The following is a 21,503-nucleotide window of genomic DNA, read 5'->3' on the forward strand; positions in this document are numbered from 1 at the left end:
GCTGGGGTCAGCCACATGCAAAGAAAGCACCTTAGCCTTTGTAAGTTCTCTTTAGCCCTGTGGTTAGTGTTTTCTTTATACTGCCTTTATCATTCATAATTCTGGCAACCTAAAGAAAGAAGTTTCTGAAAGAATTGAAATAATTAAAAAGGAATATTATTTGCCTAATTCATTATAACTTTTCTGACTACAATTCTTTTGGGGGGTACATCTGGCAATGCTCAGGACTTACTCCTGGCTCTGTGCTCAGGAGTCACTTTTGGTGGGTACCATCGACCATAGAGTGTGCCGTGGATAGAACCCAGGTTGATTACATGCAAAACAAGTGCCTTACCCACTGTACTGTCTCTCTGGCCCTTCTCACTATAATTCTTGATCAGAATTTCATTAAAAAGTGGGAGAAATTATACCCCAAACATGAAAGCTTGTAACGATCTCACAGTGATTCAATAAATTTTTTTTAAAAAAGTGGGAGAGGTGGAAGAGGCTAGATAAGATTAACTTGATCATGGTGTTTACTTTAAAAAATAATGATTTGATTCCAGGGAGATGTCTCAAGGCCTGTAGTGCAAGCTTTGCATGTGGGAGTCCAAGATTTAATTTTAGGCACCAAATGGTCCCCCAGGTGTTGCAAGGAATGGCTCGAAAGCACTAGAAATAGCCTGAGCACTGCTGGTTATGCCATCCACCAAAAAAAGTAACAGCAAAGTTTAATATACTAAGATTTTGTTTGGAGGCAACACCCAGTGGTGCTCAGGACTTCCTCCTGGCTCTGCATTCAGGAATCACTCCTGGTGGGGAGGACCCTATATGGTTCTGGGGCGCAAACCTGAGTAGGCTGCATACGAGACAAGTGTTTCACAAATGGCACTAACTCTCTGGCCCCACAAAATGTTTTTTGAATAACATGTATAAGATTCACACTTGGAATACAGAAAGTGTTTCATCTTTAATATTGAATTCTTAAGCAGAGAACAAAATTGAACAGCATATTATGCCTCTTGCTTTTTGTGTAGATCACACAACATTTCTGTGCATCTGTGTTGTATTAGGGAGTTTGGGAGAGTCCAAGGGATAAGGTAATCAATATTTCCATTCCCACATGACTAACATATTTCTTAGTTTGGTGTGCAGTTTTCATTTCAGTTGCTTACTTGTGATATCCCAGGAGTTTTGTACACATGTCCTCATTTGTCTAGTTAATTTTCATGGTTCTCAAAACTGTCAAGTATATGGTAGGGGTAGAGGTACATTGAATCTAGAACATAACATATATTAAGTAAATTATTTGTGTATATTGTCAAAGTAAGAAGATACATGTGGGAACAATCCAAATGTCTATAAACTGATAAATAAAAGGCTGTATATCCATAGAGTGTTTTATATAAAGAAATGAAGTACTAATACATACTATAACATAGACAGGCCTTTAAAAATGAGAAGTAGGTGGTCAGGGCGGTAGTACAGTGGGTGGGTCATTTGCTTTTCACCTATCAACCCTGGTTTGATCCCTGGCACCTCATATAGTCTCGTGAGCACAGCCAAGAAGGAATCCTGAGCACAGAGCTAGGAGTAATCCCTGAGCACTACCTGGTATGGCCCCCAAACTGCAAAATATATATCAGTAACCCAGAAACAAAAATGTCAAGGTGTATGGTAATAAGGGGTAGGGGTGTGGAAGATTAGGAGTTTATGCTTAGTAGGTACAGAGGTTGTTTGAGGTGATGAAAAATTTCTGAAAATGGATAGTGCTCTGGTGGAGGGATGGGTGTTTGATCATTGTGTGATTGCAACCCAAACATGAAAGCTTGTAACTATCTCATGCGATTCAATAAAAGTTTTTTAAAAATGGATAGTGATGATTGTATAACATTGCATAAATGTTGAGGTACTTGGAGAGTCTTAGGATAATCCTCCTGTTTCCCTATTTGCATAGGAGCAATGGATAATCGAGGCTTTCAGCAGGGGAGTTTTAGTAGCTTCCGGAGCAGCTCCAGTGATGAAGACCTGATGGACATACCTGGGACAGCGATGGATTTCTCCATGAGAGATGATGTTCCTCCTCTTGATGAAGAAATAGAAGGTATTATTTCCCAAAAGAATGTGTATTTCACGATATTTTGATGTGCATATAATACAGTTTATTTACATGCATAGGTTACTGTCATCCACTGCTAACATGATACAGCCAAGTCTCACACCTGAAGAATTCCTTTGCAATTTAGAGCTCCTTTACGCTTAATCCATAGTAGCCATTGATCTATTCTCTACCACTATTTTTTTTCAAAATTTTATGTACATAGAGTCATTTCAAATGTCACCTTTTGAGAAAGACTTCTGTTCTTCAGCTTAAAGTCTTTGAGATTTATTCACTTGTTTTTCTTGCAGAATGGGATCACTGGATTATATAGAAAACGTAGGCTTCACCTTCTAAGAAGTGTTAGCTCATTATAGTTTTTTTTAATAAATAAGTAAATGGAACATAACTTATAAGTAAATGGAACCCAACTTACAACCTATTTATAAGTCATAAATTGGATTATAACATATTTATAACCCATATACATGTTATAAATGGAACCCCACTCCTGACACATGCAAGTCATGCACTGTACCCACTTAATTACAACCTTGAATTCTCATGGTAATTTTAATATAATTTTCATAATGGCTTGACATGTTAAACATCATTTTATGGACATTTGTCAACTTTATACCATTTCTGGATGAGAGGTTTCTTCAGATTCTTTTTTCTTTTAGCTTTTATTAAACTTAGGGGCCACACCCACTAATCCTCAGGGCTTACTCCTGGCTCTGTGCTCAGAGATCACCCCTGGCAATGGTTGGGGGAACATGTTCAGTGCCCAGGATTAAACTGGTATGCTGAGTTCAAGGCAAGTGCCTTAACCTTTGTATTATCTATCTCTCTTGCCCTCCTTTTCATTTTTTTAAATTTGAATGTATTTTAAATAAGAATGCTGCTTATCTATTATTTGTTGTGCAGTAACATTCTTCTTTTTAAAGACTGGGCTCAATTCCCTATAAAGGTTTACCAGTTTGTTTGATAAGTCACTCTGTTCATACACATTTCTATGGATAGACTTATGCTATTATAAACAATGGTACAATGAGCAACTTTGTCTTTATACAACTTTATCTTGATATATCTATGTCTCTTAAGTACCTGAGACAATAGTTAGCATGCATGTGTAAGAATGTTGATTTCCCTACAGCCTTGCTGATGCTTTTATAATTCTTTATTCATCTTTGTAATATGATAGGTAAAATAGTTTCCCATTATTATTTTAATTTTCTGACATAATTATTCTAAAAGTTTCCTGTTTAGAGCTGTTTCTGTTTTTTTGATAGTATGTTTATTTTTTAAATATATTTTATAGGAGTCTTTCATATGTTATTATTAATCTTTTGTCTAGTGTAGGTTCAGTTTTTGTTCATTTCTGACTTGTCTATTAACTTTTTATTTTTTTACTTTTTATTTTATTTATTTATTTATTTTGCTTTTTTGGGTAACAACTGGTGGTGCTCAGGGGTTATTTCTGGCTCTGCACTCAGGAGTTATTCCTGGCGGTGCTCAGGGGCCAGTGGAATGTCGGGGAACAAACCTGGGTTGGCCATGTGCAAGGCAAACACATTTCCCATTTACTATCGTTCTGGCCCATGTTAACTTTTTTAATCAACAAATATTTAATTTTTTTGTTTGTTTTGGGGGCCAGACCCTGAGTTTCTCAGGGATTATTCCAGCCTCTGTGCTCAGGGATCACTCCTGACAGGCTCAGGAGACCATATTGGGTGGCAAGAATTAAACCCAGGTTAACCACATGCATGGCAAGCACTCTCCCGCTATACTATTGCTTCAGCCCCAGATATTTAATATATATATAGTCAAATTTATCACCCTTTTTGTGACTTCTGAGTTTTTTCATTGTACTTAGAACTACATTTTTTCTATGTTTTGGGGTCACACTGGTAGTGCTTAGCAACCCCTACATCCAGGGATCCTGCATCAGAGCATGCACTTCAGCCCTTTCAGGCTGGAATAATTTTGAGAATAGGTCTGAGGATGTAGCTCAGAGGTAGAGCTCATGCCTTAGGTGTGTGAGCCCCTGGGTTTGACCCCCGGCAGAGCATATTTTATAAAAAGCATATTTTTATATACATATCCTAATCTTGACCACTGAGCTGAGGTTGTTTTTGTTAACTTTATCCACTGTGAAGTCTTTTTCCTTCCTTCCCATATTGCAGTTTGGAAATAAGTCAGTGCCTAACTCACACTCAAGAATGAGGGATTTAAACTCTACTTCCCTGAGAGACTTGTCTGTTCTCTCCAATTTATTTATTGACTTATTTACATCAGTAGGAATTCACATTTATTTTATGTTTGTGGTTATCATTCATTGTGACATTGACTTTATTTGATTGAGATTTTACAGTGTTGGCCCTTTGAGTTGTGTCTACTTTTTATGATACCTCTTGTCATTGTGGAGGTTTCTGAAGCACTACTTTATTTTCTGCTACTTACATTGATCTCTAGGCCCAATGTTGTAAATTTCCTCCTTCAGTCTTACATCAACCATTACTCCAAGGTTCTTTTTAGTGGACAATGGTGTTAGAAACTAAGATCTATGCACCAGTTATGCACCTTTCAATTTTGACATGTTGCTGCTAGGTCCTCACAGTCCCTCACTGAGGAAATGTATGCTTTTTTACTGACTCACATATAAGTTAAAAAATCATTATCTATATGTAATTGTCTGTATCTACAGTAAGCTAAATATGTAAGTTTACTAATATCTCTAATTCTAATTCTTTGTTTCATGGATCAGCCTAACCTCCTCCCCATGCTTACCTGTGATTTATTTGCATCATCCACTGTTCATTACTAAGCAGTGCACTCCAGTCTACAGGTAGAGTGGTTTCAAACTGTTGGAATTATGTGCATGAGAAAAACACTATTTATTGTATTGTAAACCACAGAATCTCAATAAAAATTTAAAGTAAAACAAATTAACCCCTACCCTCCACAGAAAGCTAAATTTTCAATTAGAGTTCAGTGCTGATTTACAATTACTTTTGCCATGTTTACAGATGCCACCCACTTCAAGTAACTTGGGTCATCACCTTTTTCCTCTGCTGCCACATCTCACTGAGCTTTTTGCACAAATTTGTAACATGGGTTAACCTTCTTTCCATCCTTTATTCCATCCTGGACTTTGGGGATTAGGAAGATAAGGAGTTTGGTCCTCACTTATTAGTGTTCAGGGCTTACTTCTGACTGTTCTCGGGGGTCATTTCTACTGAGGTCAGCTCTGTGCAAGGCATGCACCATAACCTCTGTACTATCTCTCTGGCCCCTTCACCCTGGACTTTAAGGTCCACCTTTGTGCTGTAAAGTGATTTGGATTCTGACAAAGGCTTAGCGACATATATCATTGTCACAGTATCATTCAGTTCAGTCTCACGTCCCTAAACAATTCCCTGTGCTTTACAACTATTTAATCACCTCCTTTCTGAGCTCAATGTAGGCAACCATCCATTTGCTGTCTCCATAAAATTGCATTCCAGAATTTCATATAAATGAAATCATGTAGTATGTAATGTTTTCAGATTTTGTTATTTGTTTTTGTGCAACACCCAGAGATGTGCAGGGCTTACTCCTGGTTCTGTGCTGAGAGATCACATTCCTGACAGGGCTTAGGGATCACTTGAGAGGTATTGAGCCCCACTTGGCCATGTGCAAGGCAAATACCCTTGCACGTAATATTGCTCAGGCTCAGAGGTTGCTTTCTTTTTTTTTCCTGATTTTCAAATTTCCTTCCTTCCTTCCTTCCTTCCTTCCTTCCTTCCTTCCTTCCTTCCTTCCTTCCTTCCTTCCTTCCTTCCTTCCTTCCTTCCTTCCTTCCTTCCTTCCTTCCTTCCTTCCTTCTTTGCCCCTCCCCCTTCTCTCACTCCTTTCCCTCCCTGTCTCCTTCCTTCTTCCTTTCCTCCCTCCCTCTCCCCTCCCCTCCTCCCTTCTTGCTCCTTTTCCTCCTTCCCTCCCTCCCTCCCTCCCTTCCTTTTCCTTACCCTATCCCATACTGGTAGTGGTCTATTCCCAGATGAGTACTTGGGACGGGGATGGTTAGGTTGTGCTGAGAGACTAAACTCAGAGACCCTGCCTGCAAAGCGTGCTGTCGCCCTTAACTATCTCCCAAGCCCTCAAAATGTTTTTTTCTTTGGGGGGGGGGCAGAGTAATAAGCGGGTAGGGCACGTGCCTTGCTCACGGTGAACCTGAGTTCGATTCCTGGCTCCTGTATGGTACCCCATTAGGAATGATCCCTGAGTGTGAAGCCAGAAGTAAGCCCTGAGCATCTGCAGATGTGGCCCCAAACAGGGAAAAATGTTTTTTTCATTAGTCTTCTTTAACTCCTGGGTTTCTTGAACATATGTTGCTTTAATTTCTAAGTATTTGGTTATTTTCCCAGCTACTTTTCTTTTTATTAGTTTCTAGTTTAATTTTATTGTGTTAGGACTTGTGTTAAATTGCCTGGAGATGGGCTGTGTTTAATGTGTATATCAGTGCCAAAGGCTTAAATTCCTTTAGCATCTCTGTTTTTGTCTCCCCTCTTAATTTTGCAAGAGTTATTCTGTGATTTGCAGCTTTTTCAGCTGTTATTCCATCAGTACACTGGAGCCCTTTGTTTGGTGTGGTGGTAATATATTGGGGAGCAGGTCACTTTTAAATCTTCTGATTAAATGTCAGTGTCTCATGGGCCTGTGACTGTGCTCTTCCTACATATTCATAGGGTGGAAAAGCATTTTGTTCTCTCTGCCCCATTCTCCTTTCCCTGACCTCTGCATTCCCAGTGCATTTCCTGGAAACCCAGGCCCCTGTTGACTGTGTTTTTCCCTCTTAGGTAAGACCAGAAGGTTGGGGGTGGGGTGGGAGTGCTGGGAATGACCTTCCCCCAGCTGGGATAAGGCTCAGACCAAGTATTTTTCCCTGGGGCACAAGTCTTCAGGCCTTTGTTATAGAAAAAGCATGGAGCTATTTCACAAGGATTCCTGTTCCCCCACTCACTCTTCCTTAGGGCCTCTAGGGGATCTTTCTCACATCTTCATGATATATTGGCCAAGTAGTGTCTCTCTCCTGCTCTCTCTTCCCGCCACCCCCCTCTCTCCTCTACACTCGCCCTTCAGCTATCCACAGTGGCGGTTCAACTGCCCTACTACCTTATGATTCTGATCTGTTTCTACTTCAGGTAAGCAGATCTTTCCTCTCCTTATGTCTCTGGGTGAACCTGTCTTTTCGGATTTGGAGGTTGCTGTTTTCCCTGCAATGCTCTAGCAGAGGGTTTCTTGAAATTTCCCCACTCATAATCCTTTTAAACCACAGAAATGCAACACGGCAAGCATTGCCAGAAACACATCAGCGTCACAACGCAGTTGATTTGGAATTAAGTTTGGGTTGCTGAGTACCAGAAATCTTTTATTCTTGCCATTTTTTCAGCCTCCTCCCCCCACTTCATTTACAGGACCCATAGGGGATCACAATCCATAATTTAAAAAGCTATACTCTCATGAGTCTGAGAAAAGTTAAGTGACTTTTCCATTTCTGCAGTTTTTGCATATGGATTGGTGTGACATGTTAGAAGCTTTGTTGCCAGAGCTGTATCTAAAAGCTCCCTGTTTACTTTTCGTTTCACTTTGATTCCTTGTGAAGGGGGAAATTTTTGTTGTTGTTTTGGGGACACACCTGGCTGTGCTCAGAAGTCACTTTGAGCAATGCTCAGGGGGCCATATGCATTGCCAGAGATCTAGCCATGCAAAGGCAAACCTCTTGACCCTTCCTGGTCTTTTGTGGGGAGAAGGTGTATGTTTTTGAGCCCCCTTGGCAATACCATAAATCTTGAGTTGATTGTTTTAAACCTATCCTGTTCTGATTTATGGTGCATGAACGAGGAAGGGCCTATTATTAAGGGCCTCTAAAATAAGTGCTGGATGTTTTTCCAGTCTCTGGCAAGCAGATACTTTAATGTAGCTGTGGCTTACCAGGTGCTAATAAGCATTAGGACTTGGTGGCCCCATAGTATCAGTTGAGATGATTTTACTTTTTGAAGGATAGTGCCATTTTATCATCTCAGAAGAGAGTTCTAAGATAATTATGGAATGAAAATATCATTTGGAATGCCTCAAAGGCAAGGTCTCAAAAGTCATTTAACACAATAAATGATCAAAAAATAAGGAACCTTGCTGAAAAGACAAAGTATGATAGTTGGAAGGGATCTTGAAAATCACACATACTGGGACTGGATGGTTCAGGGATTAAGGCATTTATTTTTCTTGCTTGTGGATGACCTGGGTTCAGTCCCTATGCTACATAGGTTTCCCTGAGTCTGCCAGTAGTGATCCCTGAGTGCAGAGCTAGGAGTAAGTTCTGAGCACCACTGGATGTGACCCCCAACCCCACCTCTCCCACCCATAGGCCCCATTTTACAGATGGAGAACATGGTTCTTGCAGACTTGCCACTGCCCATGGTGACACAATCAGTAGGTTCTGGAGCTAGGATTAGAACGCATAACTTCTCACTGATGGACAGTACACAAATTCTAAACTGAATTCCCACTAACTTTTGTTTTAAAATGAAGTAAACCTGGGGCCAGAGAGATAGTACAGCAGCCAGAGTACTTGCCTTGCATGTGGCCAACCTGAGTTCAGTACCCCGAAACCTGCAGGAGTGATCCCTGAGCACTGCCCGGTGTAGCCCCCAAAAACAAATTAATTAATTAAATTAAAATGTAGTAAATCATCTTCTTGGTATTCTCCTTCTAGCACTGTACAGGAACCTGATCTATTTCTAAATACGCTAGTGGTCTGACTCTCAGAATGGAAGTCTGCCCTTTGCAATGTCTAGTCTCTACTGTTTATTTTTTTTTCCTATTTGGTAATATGGTTTGCAACCACTCTTATAGCTGTATTATCATTTTCTTTTTAGAACCACTTAGTGTAGCATATAACCATGTTTTTACTAAAAAATTGAAACAGTACAGTTGCATATACAATGTCAAGTTCCAAACAGAATAGTTGTATATAAAATGTCAAAGTGCCCTCCCCCCACCCGCGCCCCACTCCACTCCCTGTTCTGGAGCTAACCCCTCAAATAATTCAGCACAACCCTTTTCATTTATTTTCTACACAGCTTAACCCAGATACACACTTAAAAATAACCATATGCTGCTTCTTATTTGATGAGATTTCATTTCCTTTGGAAACTCCATATTCTTGTTCAGGGGCTGGGAGCTACTGGGTGTAGATACCTTGATCTATGCAGGATGATGTGACCCACCAGCTCGATCCATGCTGGCTTGATCTTTTCAGTGTATCAGCCCAAGGCAATGCTGGGGGCCAACAGAGCCCTACCCTCCAGTGCTTGGAATGTCATGGAACTGTACCTGGTTAGTGCCTAGTATTCTCTCCAGCCCTTCAGACTATCTCCCCAGCCTTATACTTACTGTGTGGCCTGCTTTCTCACTTAATGTTTGGGAGGGTTTTTCTATTTCAGTACTTATCAGTCTACTTCTTTCCTTGTGCTATTCCCCCATTTCTGAACTCTTGTTTCCAGGGATTTGCTACTACTAACAGTGCTGCGATGAGTAAATCACATCAGTCTGCACAGGTGCAAGTGTTTCTTTAAGAGTAAGTTCTAAATTTTATATATCTATGTTTTTTGTTACTCATTTCTCTATCCATGACATCACAATCCTTCCATGAAACCAAGAAATTTCCTCATAATGTTTACTCTCTTACACTTTTGACGTCATCTTCCACCTCCTGTCCCAATCAAAGACTATAAATGTTAATTTCTAGGCCTCAACTTCCTTTTGCATCTTAATTCATTCAAGTGGAATAGGAGGCAAGCACCCTACCTGCTGTACTATTGCTCTGCCCTTCCAATGTGATACAGAAGAACTGGAGAATGACCTCTAAAATTCTAATTCCAAGCTGTTACACAGGATCTTGCTAGCCACAGGACTTGCTGACACTGTAGTATGTCCTCCCCACCCCCTGTTAACATTCCCTAATCCTCTTATCACTCCCATAAAATGTGTACAACAGAGAAAGAAGGAATGAAGAGCAAAGTAATGGAGCTGTGTGCTGTTTTCATTACAAGGACAACCCTCTTAGGAACTTTTTCAAATGTGCCCCTTTTCTTGATTTTTGTGGCAGTTTTGTCAGTGCGAGCCTGAAGATAGATAGATACCAAGTCATATTCCCCATGTTCTTTTGCCTATTTCTGGCAAATCTGGAGTTGACCTTCTGGCTCCCCTGGTAACAAAAATGAGTTTTGGATTGGAGATGTTTAACATAGAAAGCATAAAATGTATACTCCAATGCCAGTGTCTACAACTCAGTGGGGACAGAGTTGTATCCACTGGCAACCAAGAAGTCTAAAGATAAGAATTTTAAATATAAGAATTTTTATTTATGCTTATCTCTTTACCCTATCCCTTTCCTTTCTCCATACTTCTCATTACTCTCAAAATTCTTTGCCATAGTCTCTGTCATAGATTTGTTGCCATTTTTGTGTTTGTATTACCCACAATTCTCATAACCTCATATTGTCTAGTTTTCAGCAGAGCAGGGATAACATTTCTTCTCTTGTCCCTCCCACTTTTAAATCCACTTCAAGTTTCAACGTGTTATGAACATAACCAAAGCCATGAGTTCCTAACTGAGATGTATACTGCAGTGACACTCAAAATAATGCAGGTGGTGGTGAGGTTGGTTGTCAGACACAGGGCTGGGCAATGGCCTGCCTGGAGCCTCCTGCTGTTTTAATGGTGTGAACATTGATGATAAACTAGCCAATAGGTGGGCATGGGATGGGAATCCCTAAGAAACAGTTGTTATCAATAGCTAAAATATGGAAATAACCAAATATCCAACTACAGATAAATGGATTGAGATGTTATAGTATATATACACAATGGACTATCATGTAGCTCCAAGAAAGAGGAGAAACATGTTATTTTGCAGTGACTTGAGACGAACAAGAGGATATCAGGTTGAGTGAAGTCAATCAGAACGAAAGGGGTAAATACAGAATGATCTCTCTTATATGTGGAACTTACAGATGCACAGCAAGTAGCAGCAAATGACCAAAGTCAACATAATGGAAGAGCAAATCCACACAACTTACTTGGGGTGGGTGCTTGAGATGGAGGTGCATTGGGGTACTTGGGAGTGGGAGGTGATTATACTGGTGATGGGAGTGGTGATAGAATTTCTTGCATGAAAAAACTTTTAAGACTTTTTGTTTTACTTTTATAAGGTTGGTCACAATAATTTATTACATTCAATATTCCAACACCAATCCCACCACCATTACACCTTGCCCCCATCATTATTTTGAACTTTCCCAACCACCACCCAATCCTGCCCCAATAGCAGGCCCTAAATAATTTGTTTTGTATTGCTTGTTATGAATAAATCTCTAAAAATTATCAAAAAAGTTTTCCTTAGAAGAAAGTGTGTGAAGATTGATATATCTCACCCTGGAACTATTGAGCCCTTGCATAAGAGATTACTTATATGTTGGTACAGGTTGAGCCTTGTGTGATAATTGCGATTGGTTACCTTGTACCTTATATCCTATCCAATGTGTGCTATTCCTGGTACGTCATTGGTATGAATCGTCATGAGGCTACAAATGTGTCCACTCACTCCAGTAATTCTAAAATTTTAAATAAGGTGATGCAGCTGGAGTTAAATTTTTTAACTAGATGGTAACTTTGGGGTCTGAAGCATCTCTGCACCTTGTTGATATCTTCCGAGGTTTATTTGTGAGTCTCTGGATCATGGCCGATTAATGAGCTTATATGGTGTCAGAGGCAGTTCATGGTCATGAATTCCAGGCTCCAGGAAGAACAGGGCGATGGGGGAAGGTTGCCCATCCCCAACTCCAAGAGAACCTGGAGATTTCAGTTACAAAACCTGTATATGTGAGTTTTTCAAGATTCCTTCTTGCATGAGGCTCCTCTGAGCCAGTGGAGATCATCTGTGAGCATGGCAGTAATTTGGTTCTGGAGGTTTTTGGCTTCTGCAGCTCCATTATGGTGAGTGGGGGGAACTTACCTGCCCCGCTCCAGGGTTTCCCAGATATAAAGTTCAGCCTGGCGCTGGGTCTGGAGGCATCTCTGCAGCTTGTTGATCTCTTCTGAGATTTATTTGTGACTCTGAAAACTCATTGTTAATAATATTATAAACCACAAAATCTCAATTAAATATTTTTCTTTAAAAGTCTCAAAAACTTGGGAAATAAGAGAGTTGTTATCAACAATTAGAGAAATATTTCATTATTTACCAATCGGTGGGACTGTGGAGGTACACACCAGTGGAATAGCCACCTTAAATAAGTGTTCTGGGAATCAAACTGAGATAATATGGTCCCGTGATACTATTCAGGGCTTAAGTGAGAGGCCTACTTCACCAACAATTTGGTTTTCAGTAATTGGGTTTGACAAATTGGAAAGTAAAGTCAATGCAAAATCAAAAACAAAAACAAACTGGGAGATACAAATTGATAGGCAGCTCCTTAAAATGCTTACTAATTGTTAGGACTCTAATTTATTCTCAGAGAGGTGAATGGAATGTCACACGCTTCATGACTTATTGGAAGATCTACAATGGATAAAACAGTCAGAAAGAGGGTACAGGCTTAGAAGTGAAGATGTGGTATGTGATAAGGACTTTGTATTTGCTGTTGAATGAAAGCAACATTTAAATGACCACAGGAATATTTACTGATTGTGTGCCAGAAAGGATGCTGAAATTTTTGTAGCTGTGGTTCCAACTAGAAAAAAATATATGTATAGATAATATCCTTGTGAATGCTGAAATACATCTTTAAAAATGGGATCCATTTGAAACGTGATAATAGCCTAACCCTGTTTCTTCGAGTGCTACTTAAGCAGTTTGTATAAATGCACCTTTTGCCAGTGAGTCCTTACACATCTCTGATACTACTTAAGCTATATTTTACTGTTTCTTTTTATCCTCTCCCCTTCTGTTTTGATTACTGTTTAACTAGTCTATTTAATCAGTTACTATTCATCTCCCCTAGGTAAATTTCTAATGGAATATTGGTTAGGGATTTAAATAAACATTCTCAAGCAGAAATATTCTTTCTTGTATTTGAAGGGGTTTTCTAGTTTTAGACTTCAGATGATACTTAGGAAAAAAATGTTAAGTTGGTTTCCAAAATGGGAAATGAGTTAAATACATTTATTTTTATGGCTCCTCATTCGAGCATTGAGTTTTTAAATATCTAATGCTCTGCAAGTTGGAAATGCGTGTTTTGCAGACTGTAGCCTCTGGATGGATCCCCTACACTGTGTGGGCCCCCCAAAACTCCCAGAAGTGACCTTCAGCTTTGGGAGCAGCAACTACACCACTGAAACAGTTTTCCCTGCAGATTGTTCTTAGGTCTGAAAACTTAACATTTCCAACTTGCAGAGCTATCTCCCTGCCCCAATGTTGACATTTATTTCAAACTGGTTTTCTGTATGTTATTCCTGGATTTAAGCAATGCATATTAGACTTGAGGGGCTCTTTTCTCATTCAAATTAAGCCCTAACTATACGTGGAATCATCTTTCTGTTAGAGATATACCTTCAAAACTTATGTGAGTTTTATCGTTGTTTTCAAATAGAGACAAAAGTCATCAGAGCCTCCCACACTTATTTGGTATTCAAAAAAATGATTTGGCACCCCCTATGGAAATATGCCTTCTTTAAATGAGCAGAGTCAACAACACTAATATCAAGAGATGCAAATTTTAACAACTAAACTCAGAAAGGTGCCTGTCAAGAGTACAGGCTGGAGACGGGCTATGGGAGGAAACCTGGGAACATCAGTGGAGAGAGGTTGACACTGGTGGTGGGATTGGTGCTGCAATATTGTTTGTCTAAAACTCAACTGTGAATAACTTTGTACATCATAGTGCTTTAATAAAATTTAAGAATGGGAAAAAATTTAAATATGAGTAAACAGAAAGCACCCCCCAACTGCACTCCAGGATCATTTCAGAGCTCTCAAGGGGGCAGTATTGCCCACTTTTGGAAACACTGAACTAGACTTTCCACGGATGGTTGGGATTGTTATTTAATTTTACTTTCTTCCTTCCCTGACAGAGTTTACAAACCAGAAACTTAATTCTTATCGATATTTCCCCCTACGCCTTTTATGTCTTAACTTCTTTTACATATCATTAGTTGGTTCTGAATGCCATAATTTCTGCTACTAACCTTGATAACTTAAGTTTTGTGAATTTACTATTTCTTTCCACTAAGAAAAAAGAAACCAAATGGATATACACTCTGATTCACAGCTTAGACCATTTGTTGTCAGGTCAGCTATCCATAGCTCACCTAGCTAATAAAGAGTAGGGAAAATTTAGTGCCCAAATTGGTAAAATTAAAAGTAGTGGTGATATCGTTGTCACCAGCATTTTTATGCATGTAAAATAATTTATTTCTCCAATTTTCAAAATTAAAATAGGGATTTAATTTTAATCTTGGATATTAATTTATTATTTTAATTAATAGGATTTAATTTTATTTTTTATCGCTAGGCTGGAGCGATACCATAGTGGGTAGGGTGTTTGCCTCACATGCGGCCCACGTGGGTTCAATTCCTCCGTCCCTCTTGGAGAGCCTGGCAAGCTACTGAGAGTATTCCGCCCACACAGCAGAGCCTGGCAAGCTCCCTGTGGTGTATTCGATATGTCAAAAACAGTAACAACAAGTCTCACAATGGAGACATTACTGGTGCCCACTGGAGCAAATTGATGAGCAACAGGATGACAGTGATACAGTGATACAGTGATACAGTGATTTTAAGAATTGTGATTGATACTTAGAAATTCCTTGTCCAGTTCATTAAGTGGTTTTCATATGCTGAAAGTCTTAAAAGTACCTGTTTCAGAAAGTTACTCCGCTTGTCATGAAATATTAACTGCATCATTGTGTTTTTATAATAGATTGTGTTAAATTTAAAGTACATTTCTTTGTCTTATTTTCACAAATAATATCAATTGACCTACACAAGTTAGTCTATATAATCAGCATATGCTAAAGATACAAATTTGGCAAAGAAGGGAATAGGAGGTTAGAAAAAGAATGAACGAACTATAGTTTCTTGTCCAACTTTCCAGACCAGTGCCTCATTTTATAGTCTGAATTATAATTAAATCTCACTTTAGGATGAAGACTGCTTCTTAGCCTATAGAATCTAGTTTTCAAACAACTTTACGTATTCTTTTAAAAGTCCTCCCCTAGAAGCACTGACATAGCATTTAATTTTTAAAATATAGAATCACCATGAATTACAAAATTACAAACATAGATATTTATTCACAATTGAGTTTCAACACTATTCCAATTACCACCACAAATGTCCTCAGTTTCCCACCCACGCTCTCAGCCTAAATCTACTGATGTAGCATTTTAAAAATACTTGATCTTTCACCAAAACTTATTAACATGGTAACAGTTAAGCAATCTAAAGCACAAAAAATATAGTATCTTGAAGTGTGAACTAATCTGTTCAGGTAATGTAGTTTTATTAGATAATGTAAGTGAATTGTGTAGTGGACTTCAGATACTTGAGGTTAAATCCTTTTAATGAAGTTATTGAAATACTGGGGATATTGGTGTGGGTAATGTGCACTGGTGGAGGGATGGGTTTTTTATTATTGTGTGATTGTAACCCAAACATGAAAGATTGTATCTCACAGTGATTCAATAAAATTTTTTTAAAAGAAAAAAAAAAGAAAAAGCAGAGCAAAAAAAAAAGAAATCCTATTCAGTTACTTTGAAGGAAGTTTATGAGTGGGCATGTTAACTTTCTTCAATAAAATACATGTATTTTTCTCAGATAATGATCATATATGGCAGTCACATTTGGGTCAAAAATAGATTTTGTTCCTTAAGAGTTATACTTAATTCACCAATACTGTTGGTGATCACTTTGTTATAAATCTTCTCATTGATGCTAGAATAATTGGTTCATCACAAGACAGAGATGGTAGGGGCTGGAGCAATAGCACAGTGATAATTCCTGAGTGCAAAGCCAGGAGTGACCCCTGTGCATAGCCAGGTGTGATCCAAAAAGCAAAGCAAAAAAAAAGACTGAGATGGTAAAATGATAATGGGCTGAAAACATACATGCTTCATGAAATGCCTCACATTTTATATGGGATTTTGTTCTCATAATTTTCAAGGTGCACTAGACCTTAAAAACGGATTAGTGCAATCGTAGTTTCAAAGCCCAACATATACAACTGTTTATGACACACAGAGGGTAGGTAAATGTTTAACTTTCACTGTCCTGTGTATTGGAGAAGCTAGAAAATGGCAGTATGGTTATTTTCTTTTACTGGATAGGTCACATTTCGTAATTAAGATCAACTTTAAAATAGCCTTTGGACTGGAGCTGGGGAACGGACAGTCTAAGACAATAGACATGTAGTAGTGAAGTCATTTTTATAACTGGAATAGATACTTTTCCCCCAGACTGAATTATTGAGATCAGGTTTGATGTTGCTTTCAAGGTAGACATCTAAGAGATAATAATTTACTGGACTGTATTCTGGGTTTTTAAGTGCTACTTGAGAACTGATCTTATATAGGTAAGTCCTTGTGCAGTTCATTACGATTTATGTTAAGACATAAAGCATGAATATATAGTTTAAAGAATAATTGTAGTGTCAAATCTTATATAATGACTACTGAGATCAAGAAAAAAATTATAAGCACTCTGAAATTACCACCCATATTAATATGCTCCTTCTAGAGTGTGACCCCTTCTTCCCTCTGGGTATGAATGACCAGTTTTCCTTTTCTCTGTGTCTAGTCTTTTTTTCTTTCAGTGTTAGGATCATACCTTGTGGCAAGGGGTTCTGTGCTGAGAAGTTGCTCTGGCAGTGCTTTTTTGGGAAGAGGTCTCTGCTGTACCAGGGATTGAACATCAGGCTTGGAACTCAGGCTGCTGCATGCAAATTGTGTGCTCTAGTCCTTTGTGCTGTCTCTGCAGCCCTAGTTTCCCCTTTACTTTTCTTTTTGTTTTTTTTTTTGTTGTTGTTGTTGTTAAGTGTGTGTCTGTATGTGTTTTTGGGTCACACCTGGCAATGCCCAGGGGTTATTCCTGGTTCTGCACTCAGGGATTACTCTTTTCTGTGTCAAGGGGACCAGATGGGGTGCCAGGATTGAACCCGGGGTCAGCCACGTGGAAGGCAAGTGCCTTACCTGCACTATTGCCCCAGCTCTCTACTTGTTTCTTTGTTATGTAGCTATTTACTGACATTTTTATCCTAAAACATGTAATTGAGGCTTGCCTGTTTTCTTTACTTTTTTTTTTTTGGAGTTTTGCCTTTCTGCAAATAGACTCCTACTTCCTGTGCTCTGTTGTGTCTGACATCTCTGGCTCAGTCTTATGTTATTTTCTGTGTTCTTACCATCAATAGCCTTTCTTTTCTCAGAAACCTTTTCTGTGCTTGCCTCTCTCCTCTTTTTACTTAGGATACTTGTAACTCGAAATGTGTTTGGATACTTCTATATTGCTTTCCTGGATTTTTCTGCTAAGTGAAAGCTGAGGACAAAAACTTGTCCGGACTCCAGTTTTCTCAGCTGACCTGCTTTATCACTTCCCTCCTCCCGCCCTCAGCCATTTGATGGCATTTGCTTAGATGAGACTACATCTTTAAGGGTTCTGTGCTCAGTTAAAAATCTTCCTTTCTCCAAGGCTGGTCCAAGGGTCTGGTCATGTGATTCCAACAGTGACATCACATTCTGACCGCTGGGGAACACTGGTGGTGCTTTAGGTTTGTTCCTGTGAGAGGCAGAGAACACAGCCTGTGCCCTTCTAAAGCAGTTCAGACCGGAGCACCTTCTGTAAAAGCTCCTCAGCCTAAATGACTCAATGCGGGCTGCCAAGGTTATTTCTTCCTTGAGGCAGAAAAAAAGAAAGCTGTGATTGAAGGTAAGCAGACTTGTGCCCAGCCAAGAACCGAAGCATGACCCCTGGGAGAAAGGGGGTCTGGAGAATCACAAACAGTCTGTTGGTGGATTCTAATCACTGCCTGCTCTTTTAGAAAAGCTGCTGACAATTTGGGTTTCTAACAGGAGACTCTTACAAAGAAGGACATTGCGGTGCTCAAATTACCTTGTGATGTAATAGGATTCTTTCTTTCCTCTTAGAGAGCTGTTGCAGGTCTTCATTTTGTCTTAATTTCCTCAGTTGATAGATAATGTAACAATGTAACGCTGACTAGTTCTTAGGTGCTTTTAAAAGTCTGTTTCACAAATGCCTTTCAAAATTTCTCCTGAAAGGAGAACTCCCAGAGCAGAACAAATTCAACTGAAGCAGAACCTCCTTGAAAAAGTATATTTCTGGTTGGTTAGTGGTGTGTTCATGTAAGCATTTGTCTTCAGAATTGAAACAGCGTGGTTCCCCCTCCCCCCCCTCCGCCCCCACCCTCTCACACACACTCTTCTTATTCTGCCCTCATTTCCGAGCTAGCTTTTTTCCCTCCAAGCTCTCAAACAACACACCAGCATGAATCTTTTAGCAGTCAGTATCCCACTGACATGAGAGGAAATGCTGGGCTGGTGATTCAGCAGCAGCCAAACATCTTATAGCCAGGTAACGCTTGAAGATTTGGAAAGGACTTTGGCTTGGTTTTAAGATTAACTTGTTAGCCTCCTCCACACCACTCCAACCCCACCCCCATCCTTAATTTCATTACAATTCTGTGGAGCTTTTTCTTTAAAATGGGGGACGGATGCCTTAGAAGGTATACTGAATTAAGTATTCTGAACTTCTCATCCAGAGACCAGTGGCCTTGGGGAGTTCATTCAAATTGACCACAGAAGTTGTTAGGAGTTTAGGAGGAAGAGAAGGGTAGAGGGTCATTTCAACCCACACTGATCTCTGCAGAAGGCTTTGTTACCATATAGTCTGGATACAGCTCTATCCCTGAAAAGGTTGATGCAGCAAATGGGAACTTTTTTGGGTGATTGAATTCAGGGATGGTATTATTTAGCAGCTTTGATCAGCATTCATTTGCATAAATTCCTGAATCCCATTTTACATTTTATGTATATTAGCAAATGATTGTCCCACCAGAGGATATTGCAGAAATATTTGAACTAGTTGTTGAGCAATACTAATCTTGTGTGAGTACAACTTCTGTTTGAATACCTCCATTTTATATTTGGCAAATAATTTGGTTCAGAGCCTGAAAGGGATAGTACAGGGATTAAGGTACATGCCTTTCATGCTGCTGACCCTGATTTTGATTTGATCCCATATGGTCACAGGCATCACTGGGTTTAGCCCTGGAGGCCCCCAGTGATTGCATTGAACTGCCAGCCCATTTGGCTGAGAATTGTTTGAAGGGGTTCCCTGAATTTCCTAAGCACTGCTGGGAGCAGGGCAACCCTTCAGAAGGAAACAGACTTTGACTCAGGGAATCTTCACTTAGTTTTAGATATGTGTTCCACACTGGAGAGTCAAGAATGAATAAAATAGTGGGCTTAGCCTTATTCCTTAGAAAAGAAGACAAGCATTTGCAAAGGTAATTATAATAGGAATGCTAGAAGTGAAAGGATAAAAGACTGATATGATAAGGATTTTTGGTGCCTAGTTGAGGGAGTGGGGTGGCCATTTCATCTCTGAGCCATCCACTGTTCTTTAAATCTCCTTTTGTGAGTCTTCTGTGATGTCTTGCTTGTGACTGGTCTGACTTAGTAAGTTTCTACAAGGTCCTTGCATTAGGAAACAAAATCTTATTCCTATTAAAGGGAAATGTGTACATTCCAGACTGCTTAACTCTTGAAGAGGCAGACATGCTTTCTTTGGAGTCCCTGCTCAAGCAAGCACCCCCTCCTAGGATTGAATTACTGCCTTATAAATGTAAACTAGTTTCTAATGTGATGTGTGTGCAAAGACCTTTGATCCTTTGTCTTCCTTTCCTAATAGAAACTGAAATAGCTATATTGCTTCAAGTTCCTGTCTTTTGTTTTATAAATCCTTCCCCCACTGCACTTCATACTCCTTTCAATTCTCCCTTTGTACTGTTCACTCTCATTTGTCCTTTTCCATTTGCAGTGCCCTTATGGCATCCATCATTTTATGCCTACATCTCAAGACCCTCTAAATGGGATGGATGTTCTCATCAGTTATATATTACTTGGTCAGCACAACTTTATTCTCACTATCTGATCATTTGAAGGGATTCCTCTTTAGGGCGTAGAATAGAAGTGTTCAAAGTCTGCAGTGTCAGAGGTACTAATGTCTGTTTCCTGTTCAATATAGAAGACAGGTCATACAATGGTGGAGGAATAGGTTCTTCAGCTAGGATGATGGACTTCTTGGAGGAACCAATCCCTGGTGTGGGAACCTATGATGATTTCAATACAATTGACTGGGTGAGAGAGAAATCTCGGGATCGGGATAGACATCGAGAGGTAAGATGAAAAATGGACAATGAGTGTTATGAAGTACCGGGAAGAGTAGTTTGAAAATATGTGAGCCTTATGAGTATTCCTTTCTTCATCCCTGGATGTGGCTGAATCTGATTTTTATGAGTAATGTAGGGTATTATTTTTTCAAATGATTTTCAAATTGTATATGCATATGATTTTCAAAAGAGTTTGTTGATTTAGCTTTCTATAAAAAAGTGGTTGGAAAGGATCTTTGCAGCCCCGATAAAAGTATAAATTGTCTCTGTAGAGAGGTGGCAACAAACTGCTAGGTAGAAACAGAATAAATTTCCAAAGATCTTCCTCCCCTGTCTCCCATCCCTTTATGGTTTGCCCTTGAAACAGGATTTTTAGAACTAAGGAAAACAAAAATAGGATCTTTTTAAGGGAATATAGTAAACAGTTTCAGAGCCCTAGTGTTTATTGAGGCATATAGGATAATCTCCATGTGATTATAACACTCACATCATAAGCATAAGCATGATTATAACAGGCACATCACAGTGAAACCAATGCAGATTTGTGGATTAACCTCAAACTAAACCACAAGGCCAATCAACATTCAAATTCAGGACACTTATTCAATAGAATAGATAATAGATGGTACTTAGGGCTGTGGCACAGATTCTTTTGACTTGAACAAGAGAATTCCACAGCCCCCTCCCCTTCCCATTCTCTTTCCAAACATGGTGAAAGCATTTCAGAACAGTCTACTGAGGCCATTTGCCTTTAACTTCTTGCTGTATATCATTTAAATCAAGGTTTAGTTTGTGTCAAGGACCACCAGTAAAGATTATTAAAAAGATAAGACACCAGCCTCAGGGATTCTTATTTAGAATGTGATCTCTGGGAGATATGGTTCCTCAGACAACTGTAGTGTTTTTGTTTGTTTTTACTCTTTCTGTTTTGGCTCCAAATTAAAAAATTTGGCTCCTGAGCAGTCAGGTTGAAGCAACTGTTT

At 39.3% G+C, this 21,503-nt stretch overlaps 1 protein-coding gene across 1 annotated transcript in view; it reads left to right on the forward strand.

Moving 5' to 3' along the window:
- CLCN5 (chloride voltage-gated channel 5) overlaps positions 1 to 21,503 on the forward strand; it is a 162,019-nt gene that overhangs the window by 108,239 nt on the left and 32,277 nt on the right. The window contains exons 3-4 of the mRNA XM_004606458.3: positions 1,937 to 2,083; positions 20,376 to 20,527. Coding sequence (XP_004606515.3) covers positions 1,937 to 2,083; positions 20,376 to 20,527 — 299 coding nt within the window. The remainder of the gene's footprint in view (positions 1 to 1,936; positions 2,084 to 20,375; positions 20,528 to 21,503) is intronic.

Source organism: Sorex araneus, chromosome X (genome assembly GCF_027595985.1).
Source record: "Sorex araneus isolate mSorAra2 chromosome X, mSorAra2.pri, whole genome shotgun sequence".
Classification (NCBI taxonomy): Eukaryota; Metazoa; Chordata; class Mammalia; order Eulipotyphla; family Soricidae; genus Sorex; species Sorex araneus.